This window comes from Acanthaster planci, linkage group LG15 (genome assembly GCF_054643075.1).
Source record: "Acanthaster planci isolate LZ-2023a linkage group LG15, COTS_SCS, whole genome shotgun sequence".
Classification (NCBI taxonomy): Eukaryota; Metazoa; Echinodermata; class Asteroidea; order Valvatida; family Acanthasteridae; genus Acanthaster; species Acanthaster planci.
Window position 1 is genome coordinate 8,850,766 of NC_141791.1, and position 23,881 is coordinate 8,874,646.

The 23,881-nt window shown below is 39.1% G+C and overlaps 1 protein-coding gene and 1 pseudogene across 6 annotated transcripts in view; one reads left to right on the forward strand and one right to left on the reverse strand.

The window, feature by feature from the left end:
• LOC147796667 (uncharacterized) overlaps window positions 1-23,881 on the reverse strand; it is a 111,525-nt gene that overhangs the window by 14,524 nt on the left and 73,120 nt on the right. Inside the window, exon 5 of one of the 6 annotated variants that reach the window (XM_087146809.1) lies at window positions 15,932-15,991. The exons of the other annotated variants lie outside the window; for them this stretch is intronic. Coding sequence (XP_087002935.1) covers window positions 15,932-15,991 — 60 coding nt within the window. The remainder of the gene's footprint in view (window positions 1-15,931; window positions 15,992-23,881) is intronic. 6 annotated transcript variants of the gene reach the window in all.
• Window positions 21,016-22,294, forward strand: LOC147796670 (uncharacterized; annotated as a pseudogene).

Consider the following 23,881-nt stretch of genomic DNA (forward strand, 5'->3'; position numbering starts at 1 on the left):
CATTTTTCAACTGTAGTTTTTAGCCATTCTGCTCTCATATGAAATCTCAAAGACCCAGGGAGTTGATCCTGGCAATGATTCACACAATCTCACCATTTTGGGGGCCAAACAATTTCCTTTTTCAAAAGATACTGCGGGGGCACTTTTAATGCTTATGAGCTAGCCAGAAATTCTCAATTGATTTAGTGGTCTGCACCAATAAACGTATGGCATTATTGTTGACTCTATGACATTACAAACTTCATTTTAAATACATGTAGAAGTTCAAAATGTGTCTACATTGATACTTGCAATGCATCCTCCTTTCCTCCGAACCAGAAAGTGCAGAAGTGTTTTTTGATTTCACTCTAAATTTGTTCAAAACATGTATATTTCCCATCAATACAAAAGATGAATTTTCATTTAGTTTTGTAGTACTTTTATTCTTGTATGGTGTTCTGATTGCTAGCTACATGTATGTAGTAGGCTAGTTTAAATAATTTGTGGCTTATCCTTTTACTTTATAATAACAACGTGCTGAAGTTTGATTAGCCACTTCGAGGAACAAACGTGACTGTTGATACGTAAGGGCAGGCCCTATACGTACATACACGTGTCTGTAGACAGACGTACGGACGAGACTGCCCGTCCAACAGACAGACCGCCCGACAGACAGACAGACTACAAGTACACTGTGGGGATTTTTGTCCTGAACAAAGTGCACATTTCATGTGGTTACAATCACACTTTGTGGGGTTTCTGGTCTCAACAAGGTGGGGTTATCACATAAGAGAATACAGACACTTTGTGGGGCAACTTTCTTTGAAGGATATACTTGGTAAAGTTACACTGCACAGTGGTTTAAACCATATTTAACCCAGACATCAGTAGATATCGCGAAAACCCGCTTAAACTCCTAAAACTATATCAAACCTGTTCAAACATCATCTCCAAATACAGAAAACCAGGTTGAGAAGATCTAAACTGGAGACCGAAACGTTCAAAAACGGGAGCAAAATCTGAAAGAGAGCGCTACTTATGCATAGCGCCCTCTTCGGCTGTGTTTGCATTTCCATTGTTTGTTCTGCTGTACCGGTGCAGTATTAAAACAATCTTTGTTGTTGATTTGGGGTTAAATAAAGATTAAACAAAGGTTTTAGTGATTTGAATATACATTTGTATGGGTACTTTTTCATTTTTTGTTTATGTCGGTTTCGTACCCCAATTTAAAAGCCAGTCAAATACTGAAATAAATTGTTGAGTTTAGTTTTCTGATAATATTATGTCTTCATGAAATGAATGGAATACCTACTGGAGTTCCTTTTGCCTTACTGAAGGAAGTAATTAAATGGCTTGATTTGATTTCATTTATTCACCATTCTACAAAATATTAGTATAAAAAAAAATTCAAGAAAAGCAAACTCAAAGATTCCCAAAAGTGGAAATAGTAGAATTGCGGAAATCATTTTAAAATAGCCTCATGTAAACATCAATTTTTTTTTCTTTTTATGTGATTTAAAACAAAGTAACTGAGTTTGGGATGCTCCATTTTCCACGGCTTCTACTCTCAACTAATCTAATATCGCGTCCGTTTGCCAGGTCCCACTTCATCTAGGGGATTAACTCTCAGCTGAGTGTGAACATCAGCTTCAGCCTTTTTAGACAAGCCTCGGCAACAGTAATTGATGATGTGTCATTTGTTTTGGAGATGGCTCTTTCTCCAAAATTAGAAATGACTCATCAAAGAAAATTTCTTGAATGCTGGGGGGGCAGTGATTTGTTCAATTTAATACATTTCTCCCTCAGTGCTTTTAGTTGCTTGGGAATGTACAGTTCTGTGAACTTTCCCTTTAGGTTGTAGTCTGCTATAATTTCTCCAGCTACTGAGTGTGGCCTCTTGTTGTGCCCGATCATCCTGTCTTAATTTAGGTATTTATGGCAGATTTCATCATTAGAGAGTTCAATCTTCCTGGCCTTTGAAGACTGAAAAATGTAGCTTTGCAAATTGAGGGGTTCTTGTAAGGATGGCTACCTGTGGGTTGGTTTCAGGTGGGAAAAGTTCTGGGAAATAAAGCTCTACTGAGTAACGATAAAGCCATTAATGTCTTCTCTACATTACAATGACAGCTCAATGACCTTTTGTCTGTTTTTGGGGTTAGTTTATTTTTGTTTTTTGACTGGACAAAAATCGGTCCAAGATGAAACTACATGTACTGGTGTATCTGGCTTCCCCTGAAGAAAACATGTCTGGTTGGCTGGTAAACAGTGTCTACTGTTTTCTCTCTGCTCACATACTGTGCTCCATCCCGGTTAGTGGTCGGTCTGTCTGTCTGTCGGTCCGTCGGTCGATTGGCTATCACAGATGACTTGCACCTGCCTGGCTTATGTCCTTTGCTTTTGGTGTAAAAGTGCACATGCGCATGAATTAAAATCATATCTCCAATTTCGTTATTGTTTTCAGGACTCAAGACTGAGGACATGGTATCAAGCAGACTGGGATAGATTGGGGGCATGGCATCTAGCAGACTGAGATAGACTGAGGACGTGGCAATTAGCAGACTGGAATATAGGGACATGGCAATTAGCAGACTGGAATAGAGGGACATGGTATTTAGCAGACTGGGATTGACTGAACGACAGGGTGCTACCTGATTAAAGCAACCACATAGATGATGTATCTTGTACCCTTTGCTAACTGGAAAACAATGTTGATCACTGAAATGCAGTAACATATTTATAGCCAGACTTGTCTAAGAACAGAACAGAGAATATCTCTGTATTAACCAGGATTTTTAAACAACTTTTGTTTTAAACAAAAAAACAGGCTTTTCTAGATGAAACCTTTCACTATTTCAAAAACTTGATCTGGTATTCACAACAACAGTGGGGATCGTATTTATGGTTAAAAATGCAAATCACTGAAATGCTATCTTATTTTTAAGCCAGGCTTTTCTAAACAAGCAACAAAAAGGTGAATACCTCTGCATTTACCAGGATTTCTTATATCTTTGGTAAATATGTAGAAAACCCCCCTTTTACAATTTGAAAAACTTTATCTGTCATTCAAATGATAAAAGTAGGGATTACAATTTTTCACAAAAGTCTCCTCATTGTCCTTAAGTTCTCATTTTGTGGCATGGTCCTGTGCATTTTTGACCAGTAAAAATGGAATAAAATGCACTTCCAAAAAACAGAAGTGCAAGAGTGTTCCCTGAATCATGTGAAAGTTTTTTTGCCATTTCAAGTTACTGGGGTCAGAATAACTGAAAGGCCAGGTTATTATTTAGAAAACCAACAAAATGACCCAGCCATTTGCACATAAAAAGATGGAAAAATGAGAGCTTATCTGTCTGTTTGACAAGAGTACCGAGGGTTTTCGCATTTTTTTGTACTTTTGAACAACTAAGTCATCATCACATCAAGTCATTTTTCATATAGAACTCTCAAGTTATCTGCAAAGTTTCAACCTGATAGAACGTATACTTCAGGAGATATAGGGCCTTAAAGAGTGTACGTTTAATGTCACGTGACTGGTCTCCTGATGATCAGAAGATGTCAATATTCCTCTAAAGCACTCCCTCTTCAAGGTTTCTGCAAGATTTGAACCCGATTGAACATGTACCTCGCGAGATAAAGGGCCTTAAAGAGTGCACATTTAATGTCATGAGACTTGTCTCCCGATGACGTAATCTGCACAGCAGGTCCACATTCGTCTGTAACACTTTCCTTTCTAGTTTTCTACCAAATTTCAACGAGATAGAACATGTCCTTTAGGAGATAAAAGGCTTTGAAGTTCATGCCAAGTCAAAAAACGTGCACAAACCTACGGGGAAAATAAAATATTCAGAAATCAGTATAAAATAAGTTGATGACGTCATCATGACGATATCATTTTCAATAAATCTTGCATGAGGGTCTTTGTTCACTATCACTTTGTCAACGATCCAATATTGCAAAGTTACCAAAATTGTGGCTTGAAAACGTGTACTAAGTCAATGGGCCATAAACTCATTTGCAGAGAAATCAATTACAAATAACTTGGTGACGTCATCATGACGTAATTATTTTAGTATTATCTTTGCCTTAAGGTCTGTGCTTGGTATAACTTTGATGAGGATCAAAGATAGTCAAGTTACCAAAACAAAGCCTTGAAACCGTGTACAAAGTCAATGGGCTGAAATAAATATTAAAAAATCAATAAAAAATCACTTGATGGCGTCATCATGACGTCATTCTTCTAGGCACATCTTTGAAGGAAGGTCCTTCAATGATGGAAGTTTGATGAAGATCCGAAGTTGCAAAAGGACCAAAGTCGATGGTGGAAGAAACGTGCACAAAACAAATGGGCTTTTGGTCAGAAGAGGAAGAAGAAGAAAAAAAATCAGACCAAAAAGAATTTCTTTTACACAAAATGGCGAAAAAGCCCCCCAAAAAACAAAACAAAAATGATGCCCTTTTTGCAACTTAATCTCCATTTAAAACCCTTCCCTTTTTAACTATCTGCAAGATTTCAAACCAATCAAACATGTAAATTACAAAATACAATTCACAACATTATTTTTATCACGAAGACCACAAATTAGAGATTTTAAGCATTTGTTGCTTTTGGCGTTCCATACAATGCGATCTGTTCTCGGCACCATGTGCTCGACATTTTGCCAGGTCCTGAGTATATGCCCTACGCACAGTGCGCTGCCTGCCACATGTTACAGGCAGATATTGTGTGTCCACGTAAACAGCAGCCAATCCACAGTACGCGAAAGGGATTTTCGAGTTCGCAAATATTTTAAGGGGGTTTTTGTCATTGGCGCTTCATCAACTGAAGCACAGTCATGCCAGGGTCAGATCCGTGCGTGTTTCCGTACGTCACAGAATGTTCCGAGAAAGAAACGCCAGCTTGACTCAAGCTTCGATGAGTTCCATGCTCTGAGTAGTCGTCTGTGACTGCAGAGTGGGTTGAAGCTGCAGGAGTCCGGAGTGGGGAAAGCAGGTGCGGATTTGTCGCTCAGGCAGCGGACAAAGGAGGACAGAGATTCGTTGATAAATTAGACCACTGTCATCCATGGTTTAGGGGAGCATTCACGTTGTTTAGAATGACATTTCTTCTTGGCCTTTGAAGTAACCAATGAAGGAGAAGAAGAATGCTTGCCCTCAGGTCTGGAATGCAGAATGAATCTGGAATGAATCAGCAGCCGACATAGTGGGTAAAGAGGATCATCCCCTGGGGGCAGGCAGGAGCTTGGCTGGTACAGATGCTGTCTTCTTGGGGCGAGGGGCCAGCCGAGGAAAGTTTCCGGGGAATACCAAGCTGGAAACAAGAGCCGCGGATGGGTTGTTGAGATCGGAAGCCACGGCGGCGTAGTAGCCCGGTAGGCTCTTCGCTGCCCGGTGGGTTCTTTTTTGGTATCCCGGGCAACATAGGCTGTGGAGTCATCAGGCAGGCCTGACCTGGTGGAGCGGGGGGAACCTGTCCTGGCATTGTCGGTACAAGGCCAACAAGGTTTCGGGTCGCCCAGTACTACCAAGGATGTGGCCTTGCGTGTAGCAGAGCTACAACGGCCAGCAGCCGTTGCGGGCGGCGGGGGGAGAGGAGCCCCATTGGTCCCTGGCTTTTGTGAGCCGTAGGCGTTCAATCAGAAGACTCTTTGTGTCTTTGAGGCCCTGGCTCAGTTGACTAGGCAGTCTGTTGGAGGGCGGAGAGATAGAATGGTTATAAAAAGTCAGATATTTCGGGGGGGGGGAATCTGACTACTGCGGAATTCAGCGTTGCTGTTATGGCTGGAGTCCTCGTCTGAGCTGCTTAGGAAATGGAGTGCCCACTTGTGCGGCTTGGCCTTGCCCTCATTCCATAAGAGATCAGAGCTCATGCAAACAAAATAAGCTTGATCAAGCCGCATCAGTCGGCTCCCCCACAGGCTGCCCCTTTGGTATTTATTTGATAGTGCCCTCACACTATCAAAGGCAGACAGGCCAGTCGCTGGAATAGAATGGTTCCATCCTCACTTTGCACCTTGCGTTAGCAGAGCACTGAAGGATTTTAGGTCCTTGACTGCAAGTTGCTGTTGCCAAACAAACCTTGCCATCCGCGACATCTTGCCTAAAATCGTCCGCAAAACTTGGCAATTGTATAAGATTGAAAATGTCGACAGAAAAGGATAAATGTTGCATGTGTCTTATTGGTGTAAGTAGTAGATTTCATGAAACAAAACTGTATGAAAATGACTTGCAGGGTTGTTTTTTGCTTGAAGAAGATAGGAAGGGTTCGCTGTGTTCTTCTTGAGTGGGGTGTGTTTACAAGTATAGGAAAGATCATTAAAAGACTTTTCAGGACAGGGTACATTGTCATGCTCACTCTAAAAAACATCAGATCGGGGGAAGCACAGTAAGATTGTACAGGAACAATATGGGGGGATCAGAGTGCAGTAAACAATCAATCTAATGTTAGCCATGTTAGTGCTACTTCTGTCAGTGTCATGCAAGATGCAGACAATTGCAGTGAGGGCGGGAATTGTAAACACAAAGCCTAACTTGACAGACTTAAGGCTTTTGAGAAAAATATCAGACAACAATTTGGTTTTGATAGTTCCATTCCGGTTCAACAACTTCAACCTGTGGCACTTCCTTACCTTGCTAAAAATACTCAAAGAAAGGATAAAGATGCACTAGAAATTCAAGGTAAAACTGGGCGTGCAAGTGCTTATGTTCCGATTCCTATAGTTGAGGTAGGAAGTTCTGCATGCAGTGAAAGAACACTCAGGAAAAGAAGGCAAATCATGGAAAAAGTAGAGACTTTGGTTTCACGGGGGAAACATTTTCTAGTGCAAATTATGGCTCAAGTTCTTCATCGCATCCAGGACAAACTTCTTCAGCTATGGGATCACATTCTGTTGGTCATGTCCAAACTGTCTCTGATGATATTGTAGCTCAGTGATCAGCGAACATTAAGCGGCAAAAAGAGCAGTATGCAGCAGCGTCAAACACAGCAGGTCTCAAAATATGTAGATTTTAAAGGGAAACAATTGATGGATTGCTAAGTCTAATGCCAGAGACAATGTGGAATGTGATCAAAAGGAAAACTGAAGAAGAAATATGACAAAAACTCATGGTAACATGAAAAGAAATGCGCTCTTCAGCAGAGTTGCCTCATGATTTTGAGTATTGCCAATTTAATGGAAGTAGTGGGAACACTGTGCATTTCAGCAGGGTTGTAAGTGTTGAAAACCTAATCACAAATATGGTTACTGAACAGGTTCAATATAATCACATTGTTGAAAGCTTTGACAACATCTTGTGGCTTCACGTGTCTGGCGATAAAGGGGGAAAAACTACTAAAAGGTATTCCAGACTCTAAACTCTAAAGAGCGTCACTCAGTAAAGTCTGTGAAACTAATGGGGATGTCTGAGGGGGGTAAAGATGACAGGCATAACATTGAGACTGCATTTAAGCCAGTATTTGACGAGTTGCGGAATGTCACTGAGGATATTGCCAGACTGCAGCTTCCATGCCCCACCATTGATCAGACAGAACACATGTCCACAGATGACATGGTTTAATCGCAAAGTGAAGAGTTAAATTTCACACCAATCCAGGAGCTAAACGCAGATAACCAGTACATAAGCCCCGATTGCAGGTACTGCCAGAGTGCTTCCTCTTCATCTGAGGCCAAAAGCGCGACGATCACACGGTCCCCGAAAATGTACACAAAATGTAAATTGATGTGGGGTGGGGCGATGATACCATTCCTGCAGTTCCGGAAAGGAAACTTTCAACCTGCCATTCAAAAGCCACAGAATTCCAAGAGAGTGGTGCAAGAAAATATCAGGCAAAAAACTATGAAAAACTGCCTCCAGGAACCTCTCATAAGAAGTGAAGGTTCTGTCACCGACCAAGTATCGGTCAGCCCCTTGCACATTGGCCTGAGGCTTGGTTTGCAATTCTTCGAAATTGTTGAGAAGCATCCAAAAGATTTAGACAACAAGGTCCTCCAAAATCATGGGAGATACACTGGGGTTGAAAATCTGTATGTGCACATTAAAGACCTTCGCAAGGAAAATGATGAATTGTGCAATAAAAAGGAGACACTTGAGGGTGAACTTGAAGCTAAGATCGATCAGATTGATCAGGCTAAGAAAAATAGTCCAACCACTCCATCAAAATTGGGGACAAGTATGAAGACAAGAGTGCAAATGCCAAAGAATCTAGAAAACTGGTCAAGCAAATCAACAGTGAAATGAAGGAAATCAATCGGAAAATCCAAAACTTGAATAAAGAAATGACACAAAATCAGAAACTTCAAGGAAGAATTAACAAAGATATTAAGGATGTCACTGGGCCTTTCACGACCAAATTTAACCAGGTCTTAGAGGAACTGAATTATCAGAAAGCAGTCATATCATTGGGTCCTTAATTGGCCCATATGTACATAAAATGCTGAGGAGTGACAATTTCCAAAAATTTTCAGAAATTTTTTGCTTATCTCCATTGACAAATCCTACGGTTGCGAAACATTCGGCTCTCAAGATTTTTGTGAACTAATACACATGTTCAAAAAATTCAAATCTTGCTATGTTTTGTACACACTAAACTGAATGCTTTGCAAACATGAGATGGAACTGTTATTGTTGCCATGTTCCGAGTTTGGTTGCTGGTTCCCAGTTCACTTTCCAAAAGAAAACATCAAAAGAATGAGTGCATGTTCCACTCACAAAACAATCCTGCCAAGCGTCAGAAACTGTAACTCAGACAACATGCCATGTACAGATCACCCCAACTTTCATATGTTAAGTTGTAAATTCAGGATAGGCTGGTCAAAATAAAACTCTAGTTAAAACTTTTGTTCATGATTTCATTGTGAATTTCACATGAAAACCATGTGCACCCTGCAAGATTATCATTTGGTTTGTTCTGTTTCATGAAAGTGCTTACACCAGATCTATTGTACAGTGTAAATAATGTTTGGTTGTTCACTAAAAATTGCAATGTGCTTCATGTTGGCAGCAAAGTGTGAGAAATCTGTGTAAAGTCTTGAGTTATCCAGTTGCTACACCAGACTCCCATTTTTCTGCAACATGAAACTACTTGTAATGCCAAAACACACGGGAAAAAACAAATTAAAATCCCTAAAAATTTGTTTGGAAACCCCTAAAAATAAACAAGTGAAACAGAATGTTTTCAGCACGCCAGTTAAAATGTTCAAATTTTCCATTGTTGCCATGGTCCTGTGAAAATTTACAAACGTGAAATACAAAGAATTTTATTCAGTGAATTGGGGAATATAAATAGCCATTGGCATCAAATATTAAATGATGATGATAGCATGAATTGGCAAATACAGGTGCGCGGTTCGACTTATTGTCAGAGATGCACATGCTCTTCAGCAGATGATACTGCATCTAACTTGGCCATTTTACATCTGAATTTAATAATTGACCTTGGTTTCATTTTGAGCATTGAGCCCTTTATGTTTTAGATGGTCTATTCACTGAAATTTACATGATCTCTAATCCATCGGATCTAGCTTTGCCTTCCTTGAAGAAATCAATTTTAAAATACTAAATAAAAGTTGGAACAACAAAAGAGAGGAGAGGCTGAAGATAACAGATGGCTATTAGCATGTCATTTGGGACGTTTCTGCCTGGAGTTCAACCTTAAGATTCGGCTAATTGGAAGACGACGGTGACATCATGCTTAACTTCCAAGTTAATTTTGTTTAAAATAATAGGGGTAGGGGTCCATGGTTTTATTGAAGTAAGAAGTCGAGATGAAAACGAGCTTTTGATACAAGACATCCATGGAAGGGTCAAATTTGCTTGGCTGGCACTTACATGTATCTTATTCACTGGGTCATTTTAAGTACTTGCCTAGACTACTGTTTTTATTTTACAGAAACTAAGACCTAGCTAGCTTATGGTCAGTTTTCTCAGTCAGGTCACTGGAGTCCAAAATGATTGATGATCCCAAATGTCAAAACCCTTACTTACAGGTTACTTGTAGCTTTTACGAACCTTATGCCATATGAAGGATTTTGACTCGAATCATCCTATCCTCTGTGACTCATCAACAAGCAACATCATGACTGAGAGCCTAGGCTTGGCATGTGAAATTAATAATCGGTTTGGAACGCCCTTTTTTACCCCTGCATACTTGCTGGGAACCCCTATGAAGGTAAAAACAATCTCAACAGTGTCAAAAACATGAAATAACAGTGTTGAACCTAGAATTCAGACTTACAAACCCAGTGCAGGTCCATGTACACGAAATGTATTCTACAGTTGTACTGCATTTATTTTGTAAAAAACGAGTTACGTTGTGGCCACCGCCATTTTGAAAGGGAGAACAGATCGCTTACGTGTGGTCTCCGTTTGAAGGCTATAATAAATGCTCATTTTCCAAATGATAAAAGGTTGCATTTTCTTAAAACTACACAGCAAGCTAAATTACAAGAAATAAACTTCAATTTGAGATAACATTTGTCTTGTTGTCTGAGCAATGTTGCCTAAAAACAGTCATTTTCCGCGTAGCATCCATCACGGAGGTGCGAGAACTGGCACATGTAGATGCATGTACATGCTGAGATCATCACATCAGACATTGTTTTCGTATTCACAGACGGAGTAATATTGCTGAGAACACAGGGACTACTTTAGGCAGTAATTTTCTCACTTTTAATCACAATTTTAATGGGAAACTAGAGGAACATGGTTGTAGACAACCACTGAGCTGTTTCAGAATTTTTTGTTATCTTTATCTTTTTGGAAAATAGATCAAACTATCAGTAAGGGTAATGTATTTGAAATTCTCACAGCAATTCCCAGGTGAAGCACTGGCAAATCAACAAAAGTGCGAAGTGAAAAACGTGAACGAACCCTATAAATCAAACTGAAACTTTAACCAGCCCCACGGGTTGTTGGACTACCTATGCTTCCAATACAAAGTCACTCAGATGTATGAGTGCACCAGTTTTTGACGTTAGAAGAAACGTGCACAAAACCTATGGAGAAAAACTGCAGCTTTAATGTCATGTCATATGATTTGCGTTAATATTGAAAAAAAATCTGAAATATTATTGGATATTCGGACTCTTGGGTATATTTATAATCGAACGAAGACAAAAAACCCCACAATTTTTCTTTCGTTCTCAGAGTAATTCTCAGCGAAGTTCAGGACTACCCTCTTTAAGGTCGATAATATTGCGTAGTAAAAAAACGTGTACAAAATGTACAAAACCTATGGGGAAAACTGCAGCTTTAATCTCATATGACGTGACCCCTGATGATGTTATTTTGACGATTTTTCTTTGGGAGCCTCTCTTCATCAGGGACTACAAGTGTACATTGAAGGAAATAATTCAGATTGACCAAAGTGCCGTGGACAGGCTGATGAAAACTTGTACAAAACCTACGGGGAAAGATGAAATATCCAAAAATCAATTTAAAAACAGGTGATGACGTCATCATAACGTCATAAATTTAGCAAAATTCTTTCATCAGGTTCTTTGATGTCTGTAACTTTGAAGTTGATCAAACCTTTAAAACTAACCCAATGATGGCTTCAACACGTGTACAAAGTCAATAGGCTGAAATAAATATTAGAAATCAATAATAAATCACATGATGATGTCATCATGACGTCATTTACTGACAATAATTCTTGTATCAGGGTCTTTGTTGGCTGTCACTTTGATAACGATCAAACATTGCAAAGGTTTCAATATTGTGGCAGTCTCCTGACGACGGAGAGAGCATACTGTCCGAAACATTGCGTTCCTCACGGTTCTTTTCAGAACCATACAGACTCACAAAAGAGATTGTATCCTTGCATGGTGCTACCGCAAGCTTTCCACCTTAGTTCAATATTGTGCCTTTTGAACGTGTACAAAGTGAATGCGCTGAAATAAATATTGAAAATTCAACACTAAATCACATGATGACATCATCATGACGTCATTTCTTTAGAATAATTCTGGCAAGAGGGTCTTTGTTGGCTGTTTCTTTGGTAACGATCAATCATCGCAAAGGTTTCAAAATTGTGCCTTGAAAACATGTACAAAGTCAATGGGCTGAAATAAATATTGAAAAGTCAATAGTAAATCACATGATGATGTTATCATGACATCATGTCTTTTGAAGAATTCTTGCATAAGGGTCTTTCTTCGATATCACTTTCATAGCGATCAAACATTGCAAAGGTTTCAAAATAGTGGCTTGAAAATGTGTACAAAGTCAAGGGGGAAAAATTAAATATTCAAAATTCAAAAAGAAATCAGGTGATGATGTAATCAACACAAATTTCTTCTAGGACCATCCTTGGATGATTGTCCAAAGGTCTGTCAAGTTTGAAGTCAATCAGATTTAGTAAACTGCCAAAGTTGACTAGTGGAAGAAAACGTGTACAAACCCTATGGGGAAAAGTCTGAAAAAGGAAAAGAATAAAAACTACAGAGAAGTGTTTGTAAACAAGTACAAACACAGAGCTGTTTCGGGACTGTTTTACCAACAAAATAAGTATTGGCAATTGTGATGAAAAACCTGAAACTATGAGAGTAAAAATGAGCAATTGAATATTCAGGACGTGATATATACCCTCGAAAAAGTTTAATTTATAATCAGTTTCAACCAATGCAATTGGATGTCCACTTCAGAAAATAATCTAATATGACTTGTCACGTGACATTATTCTCACGGTTGAGAGTTTGCTTTGTACTTCGTGGAGCTTCTCACAATAGCTTAAAAATTATAATACTTACTTAAAGATAACATATACAGCTTCTTTGACTGTTGATGTCATCACGAGTGTATGTGATACCAGTTACAAGAAATGTATTTCTTTAATGTCACGTGACTTGTCACCAGATGAGGTCAGAATCACATCAGATCAATTTGGGTCTAAAACCCTTCTCTTTCCAGCCACACACAAAGTTTCAACCGCATCGGACCTGTACTGTTCGATGTATAGTGGTTTGAAGAGATCCCCTTTAACGGCACGTGACTTGTCTCCTGATGACGTCATCTTTACTAAATATGCTCAATATTTGCCTAAAGCACTACCTCTCCAGGATATAAGAATTGTCTTCGTTGTATAGTTAGTTCGTGCTGTAAGTTTGACGATGATCAACGATTACTAAGGTACGAAAATAGTGCCTCGAAAACATGCACAAAGTCCATGGGCTGAAATAAATATTAAAAAATCAATAATAAATCACATGATGACTACGTCATAAATTTGGACGTATGTTTGCATCAAGGTCTGTGTTGGCTGTAACTTTGAAGGTGATCAAAGCTCCTAAACTAACCCAAATGCTGGCTTGAAAACGTGTACAAAGTCAATAGGCTGAAATAAATATTGAAAAATCAAGAATAAATGACACAATGACGTCATCATGACGTCCTTTACTCACAATAATTTTTGTATCACGGTCTTTGTTGGCTGTCACTTTGATAACCATCAAACATTGGAAAGGTTTGAAAATTGTACCTTGAAAACGTGTACAAAGTCTAGGGCAAAAAAACTCATTTGCGGAAACACTGCTCCTTTAAGTCCATGTCACGTGATTTGCACTTGAACTGAACACTTTTAATGAAATATTACTTCATATTCCAACTCTTAGGCATATTTCAAATAAAATAACACAGCGTAAAGTACCCGATTTCTCTTTTGTTCTGATAGTAATCTTGCGCCGAAGTTAAAGACTACTTGTTCACTTGTGTTAAGTAGAAAAAAGTGTACAAAACCTATGGGGAAAAATTAAATATTCAAAAATGAATATAAAATAAGGGATGATGTCATCATGACGACATCCCTTTGCAATAAATCTTGCATCGGGGTCTTTGTTAGCTATCACTTTGAGAATGATCAAACACTGCAAAGTTACCAAAATTGTGGCTCGAATACGTGCACAAAGTCAATGGGCTAGAAACACGTGTGCAGGAAAACTGTTCCTTTAATTTCATGTCACGTGATTGTTGTCTAAACAGGGAAAAACTTATGAAATATTATTTAATATTTGCACACTTAGGTATATTTGCAATCGAACGGAAGGGAAAATTTAGTCTGATTTCTTTTTTGTTCTGGTAGTAATTCTTGGTCGAAGTCGAGGACTTCTCACGCATTATGCTGGACAATGTGTGTACAAACCTTATGTTGTGCAAAAACGCCATCCATGGTTTAATATAGGACAGTTTGTTGAAAATTGAAAGCCCAGGCAGGTGTAACCGTAATTCTGCAATAGCGCCCTCATAGCCTGATATAGGACAGTCCGAAAACTGTGTGCAATCTGTGTATAAAATCTATGGTGAAAAATGAATTCTTAGAAAATCAATATTAAATAAAATACTCAAGTTAACACTGTGAATTTCTTCTAGGACCGTCCTTGGATGATGGTTCAAAGGTATGCCAAATTTGAAGTCGATCAGATTTAGTAAACTGCCATAGTCGACTGGTGGACGGAATAATTGAGTTGAAGAAGAAAAAAAGGAAAAAAAAAATTAAAAAAAATAAGAAAAACAATACTGTTTCGGCAACTTAGCTAATAATCAGAAAAACAATACTGTTTCGGCAAAGTTGCCAAAACAGCTAAAAAAAAAAAAAATCAGAAAAACAATACCTGTTTCGGCAAAGTTGCCGAAACAGCTAAAAAGGAAAAAAAAAGGATTAAAAATAATTTAATGAAAACGAGCTGTTCCGGCTCTTGCCGAAACAGCTAATAACATTCAACTTGCATTAAAATGCATTTTTTTATGAAGACCGAAAAATGATGACGTCATCAATCAATTTAAAACAAAAGATTTGGAACCAACTTTTTGATGGACTGTTTCGTTTCACTCAGGGTCAATAACTTAGCTTTACTGGTTTAAAGCGGAGGTATAGGGGTGAAAAGTCACCCTCATGCTTGTTTGTGTTGTTTTTTGAGCAATTATTGAAGTAATGGTCAAAGTTTCTCTTACTTTGGGTTCCGATTACGTCATTGGGAAACACAATTCAGACAATCATAAAACTAAAAGGATTTTTCCCATCCATTATACGTGTATTTCTTCCCGGTTCCATCAAGCAAGGACTATAGTTTTCCACAACAAAGGTCCCTGGATGTTCTCTCTACACAGAAGACAGTCAGACAGCTTTTCATTCACAAAAAGTTTATGAATATTTATTATGAAGGCATGCGCTTGAGAAGCCCGCCCTCAGCGCGGGAATTTCGAAACAAAAGAATACCGTGTGTTCATTGGGTGAGCCCGGCCGGTGCCCCGTGCATGGAGGCACATCCCGTTGGGGACCCCCTTGCTCACGGCTAAGGCCTAAATCATTGTCAGAGCCACATATAAGAGTGAAATACCCATGTGGCTAGGCCTTGTCCCCGGCCTACCGCTTATTGAGAATCATCCACTCAAGCGGTTAGGCCTTAACCCACAACGGCTACTTAAATAAGGGAATGCCCGCTCAAGCGGTTACAAGGGAAGAACTGCTAAAATTACAATCCGCCCTCTCATGCAGCTAGGATTGTGTGGATTATATGGGCTGCTAACGAGTGAATGCGCCCACTCAAGTGGCCCAGCCTATGGGGAGTGAAGTGTTGACCGTTCCTTGAAACCCGGGAAAAAACCTGCAGAATGCACACAGAGAAAAAGAAAGAACAGGGCACCAAAAACAAGGAAACAGCACTCTTACGAACAAAATTAAAATCACACAAGGTAAAAGTTTATTCACGAAATACGACCAGATGATTCAAGTCAACACAGAACCGTGTAACAGAGCTTGAAAAACTCAAAGATGTCCAAGATACACATCCGTTGCGGTACGGCGATAAGAAAACAACAAACATGGCAGCATGACTGCAGTGCATAGTGGGAGGTCAAGGGGCACCATGGATGATCAAGTGTTTTCAGCGAATAGCTATACATGCATGGGAAATTTGCGTATGTAGTGACTGTTTGGGTAGGTAGAGCACTGTAGACTTACCAATTTTGTAGGCTTGATTAGTGTTCTTGCTGGATGAGCCATGCAGCAGTTTGTTTTGCTCTGTTTTTTTCAACAGTCACCAAATGACCAGTGAAATAACAAACAGCATGGATTAAACAACCTTAAAAGAAGAAAATGAAGCAGATGCACCACACGATTTGTGACATGTGAACGGTACTTTCACAAGTCCATTTTGTCCCTCTCGACTGGTTTCATTTATTTCAAAAACGTCAGAAGAGTAAATGAACACGGCAACCAACGAAAGACAAACCGCGTGGCTGGCCAACGCAGCTTGGGCTAGGTTGTGCGATGCACTGAGGCAGGGCACGGTGGGGCATTTAGATTTCACTCTTCAAATGTTGCCATATAAGCCAACCAGAGAATGAGCGGCAGGGACGTCTTTCAGCATGAAAATCAACATATGAAAGCTGCAGTTTTTTTCAGAATATTATGGTACTCATTGGCTCTGCATGCTTTAGTCTCTGGACCAAGTTAATCTGCATTCACTGTATCAAATGGCAAGTACATACAGGTCTACAGGCAGTTATATCAATTCACGTGTATGGGCAAGGAAATAATAGTTAGTATCAAAGTCTGTCAATATTTATCAATCATTCAAAAGCAGTCTATACATTAACTGTCCCAGGTCATACAGGTAACACTGTGGACCTGTACGTGTTGTGATTGTTCCTCCCCCAAAAGTTCCTTGCAATTTAGTGACCTTTGAAGTCCCTGTGGACACTGCGGATTAACAGGGGATTAGGGCGCAATCAAGCATTTGAACCTGTGGCGGTACCGCGAAAACCCCAAGGTACCGCGGGGTCAAACTTGAGTTACCGCCGGTTAAAAAGGAATACTCCCCTAATACTTCTCACATACACAACGGGGGGAGTGGGTTAGCATAGCAGTTCTTTCCTCGCTTTGCACCAATGAGGCCCAGGTTTGAGTCCCAGTTTGGCCCAGGCTTTAAGTGCATTTGGTTTCCAGTCCATACTCGCTCTCCCACGTTTTCTCCGGGCACTCCGGTTTCCTCCTGCCTCTAAAACTGGACCTTCTTCCCAACTCCGTAATGTGATGCTCATTAATAAAGTGTATGAATAAACGTACAGCTATTGGCGCAAATAGCCTGAGTTGCTGAAAGAGCCATTAAAACAAAACAACAACTACTTCTCACATGGATGTTTACACACAGTGCAGTGCCAAGTAATTATTGAGCACAATGATATACATATACATGTGCATGTACATGCAGTTGTCTATTCAAGTTTCAATGAATGACTCACTATGTTCTATGCTTGATCCTGTTCCATTTCTCTCACTCTGTTCCAACTCCAGCGATATTCTTGTCACCACCCTTCTCTGCTATATTACTAAATTTTGATGGGTTTTTTTTTTGTCTCCTTGTTCTTAGTTATTGTCTCAGCTTGTCAGGTCTGGTGTAAGATACACATATTTGAACCAGTTTATCTTTGCCAAGTTTTTTTTACTTCTGCAGGTTAGTCCTCATGACCCTACTCTTTCTTTTTACTGCTACTAAACGTAGCTTCGTAGATCGGGTATGCTGGGTTGCGCCTATGCAGTTCAGTAATATAAACGACTTATCAGATTCGCCTAGCCCATTGAAGAGCTCTGTTACAAGTCTCACATTCCCTTTCCACTCATTTAGTTTTATCATATCAAAGTTATAAAAGACCTTTGTACAAAATGCAAAACAAGTTGCGAGACGACCAATTTTCTTACCTCTGAGAAATCTACATAAGTGCCATCCTGTGGAAGACACCAATGCTTGAGAGTGACCAGCATTGCTAGTGAATCCTTGAAATATTTTGGAGGAGGTCAAGACCTACAACAAATCTTCCACTAGCCTAAGATTTCTCACAAAACCCTGGAGAAACGATCATGGGAAAGGAAGAACTGTTTATTGTAAAACTTTCCATGAAATGGTCTACAGAATACGCAAGTGTGGAGATCCAATACACACATACGACAACCTTTGTGACAGCAGTAACACTCATCCTCCAATTTTCTGCCGACTCGACGGCGACCACAGAGTAAGCATTCGTGTCTCAAGGAATCCCAGTAAAATTTGGAAATGTTACATTGCTGTGTAAAAAGGATGCAAAAGCAATGTAGTTGTAAAGTAAACAATGCCTACTTGAAAAATTTGTCTTAAGCCCAGTGATTTTTTGGGTGTCACATGAAAGGGCTTAAGTGTTGCCTTTCTAGTTGCAGTACATACCATCATCATCAAAGCTACATGTAGAGGTGCTACCATGTTTATTCTCGCTTACTTCTGCCTCATGTACTGTGCTAAGTGATTTGATGCCTTTAACATCCCCAGCTTTTGTTTCATTCTTAATTGCTAGTTCCTCCATGAAATACTTAGCACCACATACACATACTGATATTCACCCTTTGTAACTTGAGACTTGATATGAAAAACTGCTTACAAATTTCACATTTCTTTGAATCAGTTTTCAAGTCAATCACATCACCTTCGGGAGCATCCTTTTCACAAGGTCTATTGTTTCCATCCATATTTGATTGTCTTTGAAGGTTAGCATGTTTAGCGCCATATTCATGGAGAGTTAATTCCCAATTTGTTACCATCCCCAAGGTCTACTTTAAATCCAGCAGGAAACTTTAACATAAATGCTGTAATCACTGACTACAAATGTGACATCCCATGGCATAATGAGGAATGTTCCCCAAAACCTTGTTTTGAGTGATCTTCACCTGAAGTTGCACATACATGAAAAATCGTGCAAAAATTGATTTGCATTTTGTTTTAGATTTTCAGATACATGTAGGTTAGGTGTCAAAGATTTCCTCCAGGTACACCATTTGAGCAGAAAAATCAAGAAAAGGTGATAAAAGATGATTTCTGGAAGCAGTTTGTTTCAATCTTTTCTAAAGCTTTATAGTGTTTACCTTTACATGACGAAATTTTGTCCATATTCCGAGTGTGTTTTCGAGCAGTTCCACTGCTGTGTCTGTGGAAAGTTTGGTACTGTTGGAAAGGGCTTGCCTCCTCTGTTATATTGAGAAGCTGTGTCTTGTTCACAAACAATGCCTACATAAGCAAAAAAAAGCTACATGATTGGATCTCCACGTAAATACAATTAATTGGAAACACGATGAAAACTACTTAGGCAAAATCAAGCAGTTTGATTGGTTTCCTGTTATTCAAATGTTTGGCGGGGTCAGCATTATTTATTTGGACATGTGTCAAGCGCTTTGTTTGTCCAATCAGCATATATAACACGCGCACAAAAAAGATACTTTTACTGTAGCACCAATATACGTACGTAGACACACACATGTGAAAACGATGCTGTGTGCATGTACATGGCTCGTAAAATGCCCAAAAGGGGCAACCCTGCCAGACTTTTATGCCAAGTTCAGCTGGAATTATGTATCTTATCTAATCACTGTATTGCACCCTTGTCATCTGCTCAAGACAATGCTTGTCAGTTTGTGAGACACCAGCATCAGCATGTGCATGTACATTGAAAAGATTGAAAGTATTGAAGGCAAGATCCGATACATTAGCTGGACGACAGCTTTCTGAAGTGCCAGAATTTTCGGTTAGCAAAGAAAATTACTCTTAATACTTGTAAATATAGAATGGTTGATTTTTTACTAAATAAGCTTACATTAACATTTTATTCCTCTATATTAAGAGGCACTTAAAATTTAATATGAAAAAGGAATGTTCCGAAATCTAAAAACAAACTTAAGAGGCAGTGTCAACATCAGCCCGTCTAATGACAACAGAAATTCATAACGAAACTCCACTGCCATTTCTCCTTTTCCAAAAAACAGAATATAACTTCCAGGAAACTATGTTTGAAGATATTCTTTAAGTTTACTTTGTTATTTCATGGCAATCGCTGTCCATAAATATAATGTTGCCGTGGTCATTTAGATTGAGAACAATTATTGAGCTCACACAACAAGCTCATGGCTAACATTTGCAGGACTGGCACGTGCTCTTTTTTCTCGAAAAGTAGTTTTGACCACAGCGATGATTCCTGTGGTCTTTCTGGCATCGTATTTTTGGAGCGGAGTTGCCTAAGAGTATAAATGTGGTATCACTGGAAAGCGTATTTCTTTCTCTGTATTCTCATATGCATGTCTCAAAGTCATAAATGGGGATCATTCCTCATTATGCCCTTTAAAAATTGAAGATGATATTTCTAGGGATTTGTGGATTGCTCTTCCAATTTACACAATCTTCATAACTGCTCTAATTTTTAGCCTTTCAAAGAAGAAATGCATATTTTGTGAGCAGCTGGTCAAACGTTACCTTTTTGTTACTTATCAGACTTACCAAGTGCTTCAGGAAATACTAATATTATAAACGTTCCTAACATGAGGTTTTGGAGAATTGATCACATCCATAGGAGCATCGCTATCTTCATTGGTGTTGCTGATGATGTTGCTGCATCAACAAATACAAAAATCATACAACCTACAAAGGATCTCTGAATTGATGGAGGATTGTGGATGCACATATTTCAAATCTGTCAAGGATAATATGCAGTATATTACAGTATGTCCTTTAATGTCTCACTTCAGACAGCAATAACATTTTATTAATGTCTTAGATATGCTTTGAACACTGTCTTGATGCTAAGGGTTGACATCAACGTTAATTACAATCGTCACTGCATCACTGAAGAAATGTTGGCAATAATAAATGATCCTGTGCGTAAGACCTTGCTTATCCAACTAAGAAAGACATAAGCATGAAGCATTTTAACATATGAGTCTACCTACATCAACATTACGCAGAAACTCACAATCTGTGCTATTTTAGTAAGCGAATATTAATACAAGAAACTGTTTTCCTGTTCAAAAAGGGGAATTTGATGGCATGCAATGATGCAAGTTTATGGAACACAATTTTGACTGCATTACGGAAATTGATATGTAACACAAACAGAAATTATACTCGGAAACCGTCTGTCTACAAAAATGTCATCAATAAATACTGAATCTGCAACAAAATCTATGAATGGAAGAATGTTATTTTTCCTTGAGGTTCTGAATAAACATACTGTGAAACAACCTTCTTTGGCATGGTTCCTGTTACTGATGGTAAAGTAGAGGCAGTCAGAGATACAATTCCGCAGCTCCTTCACAAGCATGTCCTGCATTTGAAGAATCTTCAATCCACAGCTAGTGATGGAGCCTCTGCTATGTTAGGCAATATGATCATTTTCATTTTTATCTTCAGTTATAATTGCTGAATCCTTCATTCTCAAATTTCCATTTTGGAACGTTTATGTTTAATGCCTTTAACAATTTTTTTTTATAGCATTATTCAAACTGTCGAGGCCCTAGTGCATTTGTTTTTTTTTTTGGTCAGGTTCAAAACAAGGAGTCACCAGATTGAAACAGCATATGCCAGACCTAATCTCAGTGCAGGGTGTGGCAGAGATATTGAATCTTGCTGTGTACGTTGCACTCGAGCATGGATTCCTTTCTAGATTTAACTGGAACCTAAACAGCTTTGTGGCATTGTACAACAGCAGTCTGGAGAGGACCTAGTCCTTCACAGCAATTCAAACATTCTTTGGCTGTCAGAACTAAAATGCTAGGTATTATTCCCCTTTAAATTGTCTTGCCTATTAGTTTACATAACAACTTCAACATTTAAATTTTCAACAAAGTTTCAAACATGGAGGCGTGTTTATGAGATTGATTGATCAAAGTAAGGCCATTGCAGTGAGACAGCCCAGGAGAAAATGTGGCCAAGGGTCTTGAGTTTCCTGCATTAGTGATAATCATGCTGGACATTCAAAAGCATCTTGAGAGGGCATTCCAACTGTTCAAGAAGAGGGACTTGTTTTTCCAAGAAACTGAAAAAGAGTTGTTAATTTTCATTGTAACCATTGGATGTGAGTAAATGTACACTGTACATGTAGTCATAATAACACTTGGGCACTGTTTTCAGGCATCATCAACTATAGCATCTGTGAAGCCCTTGATGCCCCAGTTGTGCCACACACTTAGACAAGATCTAGTTGACTGGCCTGGACCTTTAATGGAAAACTGCCTAAGTCAGGGATTGTGCTCAGTAAGGAGAAGTGGCAAAGTTTCATTATCAGGTTACTGTCTCTGAATTCAGTTCATATTTGCAAAAAAAGATAATTTACTTTGATGACGTTTGATATTAGTGATTACAATTTTAAGAAATCATTGATTGTTCCTTATATTTCATGTCGACAACATAAAAAAGAGACTACCTGATGGAAAAGACCTGGAGTGTTCATGACATTTGTCCCAGTTCAGGCTGCAGGGCAACATGACCAAGAGAACAGATTGAAGCAAAAACCTTGGCAGCCCATATTCTAGGCAGAACCCTGATACCAGGCACTCGCATCCACACACAAATAGCTACAACTACAACAAAGGAGTGCGAGTCTTTTCCATTTTGTCTCACCTCTGATTTCAATTTATCATTTTTTAGCGGCTTTTAGTCTGCAAGAATCCAAGTACTGGACTTAAATGGTTAAAGACAGAATAGCTGGGCTGAATACAAACCTCTGCATGCTGGCTGCCACAACATTGACGGTACCAGTGAGCACTGCTGAAGTGGACAGATTGTTTCAACAGTGAAGAGAATCACAATTCGAATTGGTGCTGGGAGAGTAGTGAATTTGGCTAATTGATTAATCATGTACGAACTAATCATCATTAATCAATTAATCACGAGTAGCGGCAAAAAATTCTGAGACACGTAGGAGCATGGTGTCAGCACATGAATACGGTGCTCTCATCAGTTTCACAGCAGAAATTCTGCACAAGTATAATGCACACTATGCAGCAGCAAGTGCTAGGCAAGTTTGTTTTCCTGTGTTTCTACTTTTCTCTTTAAATGTTATTTCATTAATATTGAAGTGTGGAAATCCAATGACAATACTCTCCATAGCTGCCATAAAATTATCATGATTATATACAGGTAATGCTGGAATGGTTACGGCTCGAGCTCCATGAAAAGTTGAACCCGAGTACACAACGACATGTGACTAGGCCATTTTCCAGTACTCAATTTGTCTACGTCTCAGGTTTCATCTCCAAACCAATCCCTTATTGTGGGCCTGAAGTATTTTTGATTATTCAAGTATCGTAATTTTGGCACTTTTGCATCTAACTTGATGTTTTGTGGTACTATCAGACTTACTATCGCGTTATAACTTCAAAGTCGGGTACATTTAGTAAAAAAGTAAAGCTGAAGCCTGAGACAGAGCTGAAGTCAAGTATTGGAAAACTGCACAGTCCGCCAAAAAGAGGCCTGGTAGCCGACTCCATTCTGAACGTGTGTAGAACAATTTTAATAAATCTTAGCTGCGGAAGCTGTCATACGTATTGCAGATTCCTTCAAATCAAAAATAAAAAAGCCACCGGCTTGTCTGAAACTATTTGAATATAACAGTTCTCACCTTTAGGTGTGGGAAAAATTCTGATTACTGAGTTACTTTTATTCCAAATTCTCACATTGTGAAGTTCTAAATAACCTCCCTAAACTTCTCAATGGTACAGCCCATAGACATTGCTCAGCTTTCATTCATTGTTTGAGCATATAAGGCCATATGAATAACTCGTCACAAACTGACTGATGGATACTGGCCAATAATTGCAGCCAGTCTCTCAACGTCATTTTGGCACTGGCTAAACTAGGTGGGCATTTAGCATACTTTCTAAAATTGGGGCTGTATAGTGTGGCCACTGGTTGGGTTTCGGTGCCCGTTTGTCTTAGTGACCATGCCACAATGGGACTGTCGATAATCAAAAGGCATTGGGTCTGAACTTTTGAGGTCTGCCAGTGCAGTAAGTGATTGCAATTTGACCATTACCTTGGGAAATTCTCATCTGTGTAAAATGTGTTTTGAGTTCAATCACATTACAGTGGATAGAAAGGACCAATAACTCCAAATAACA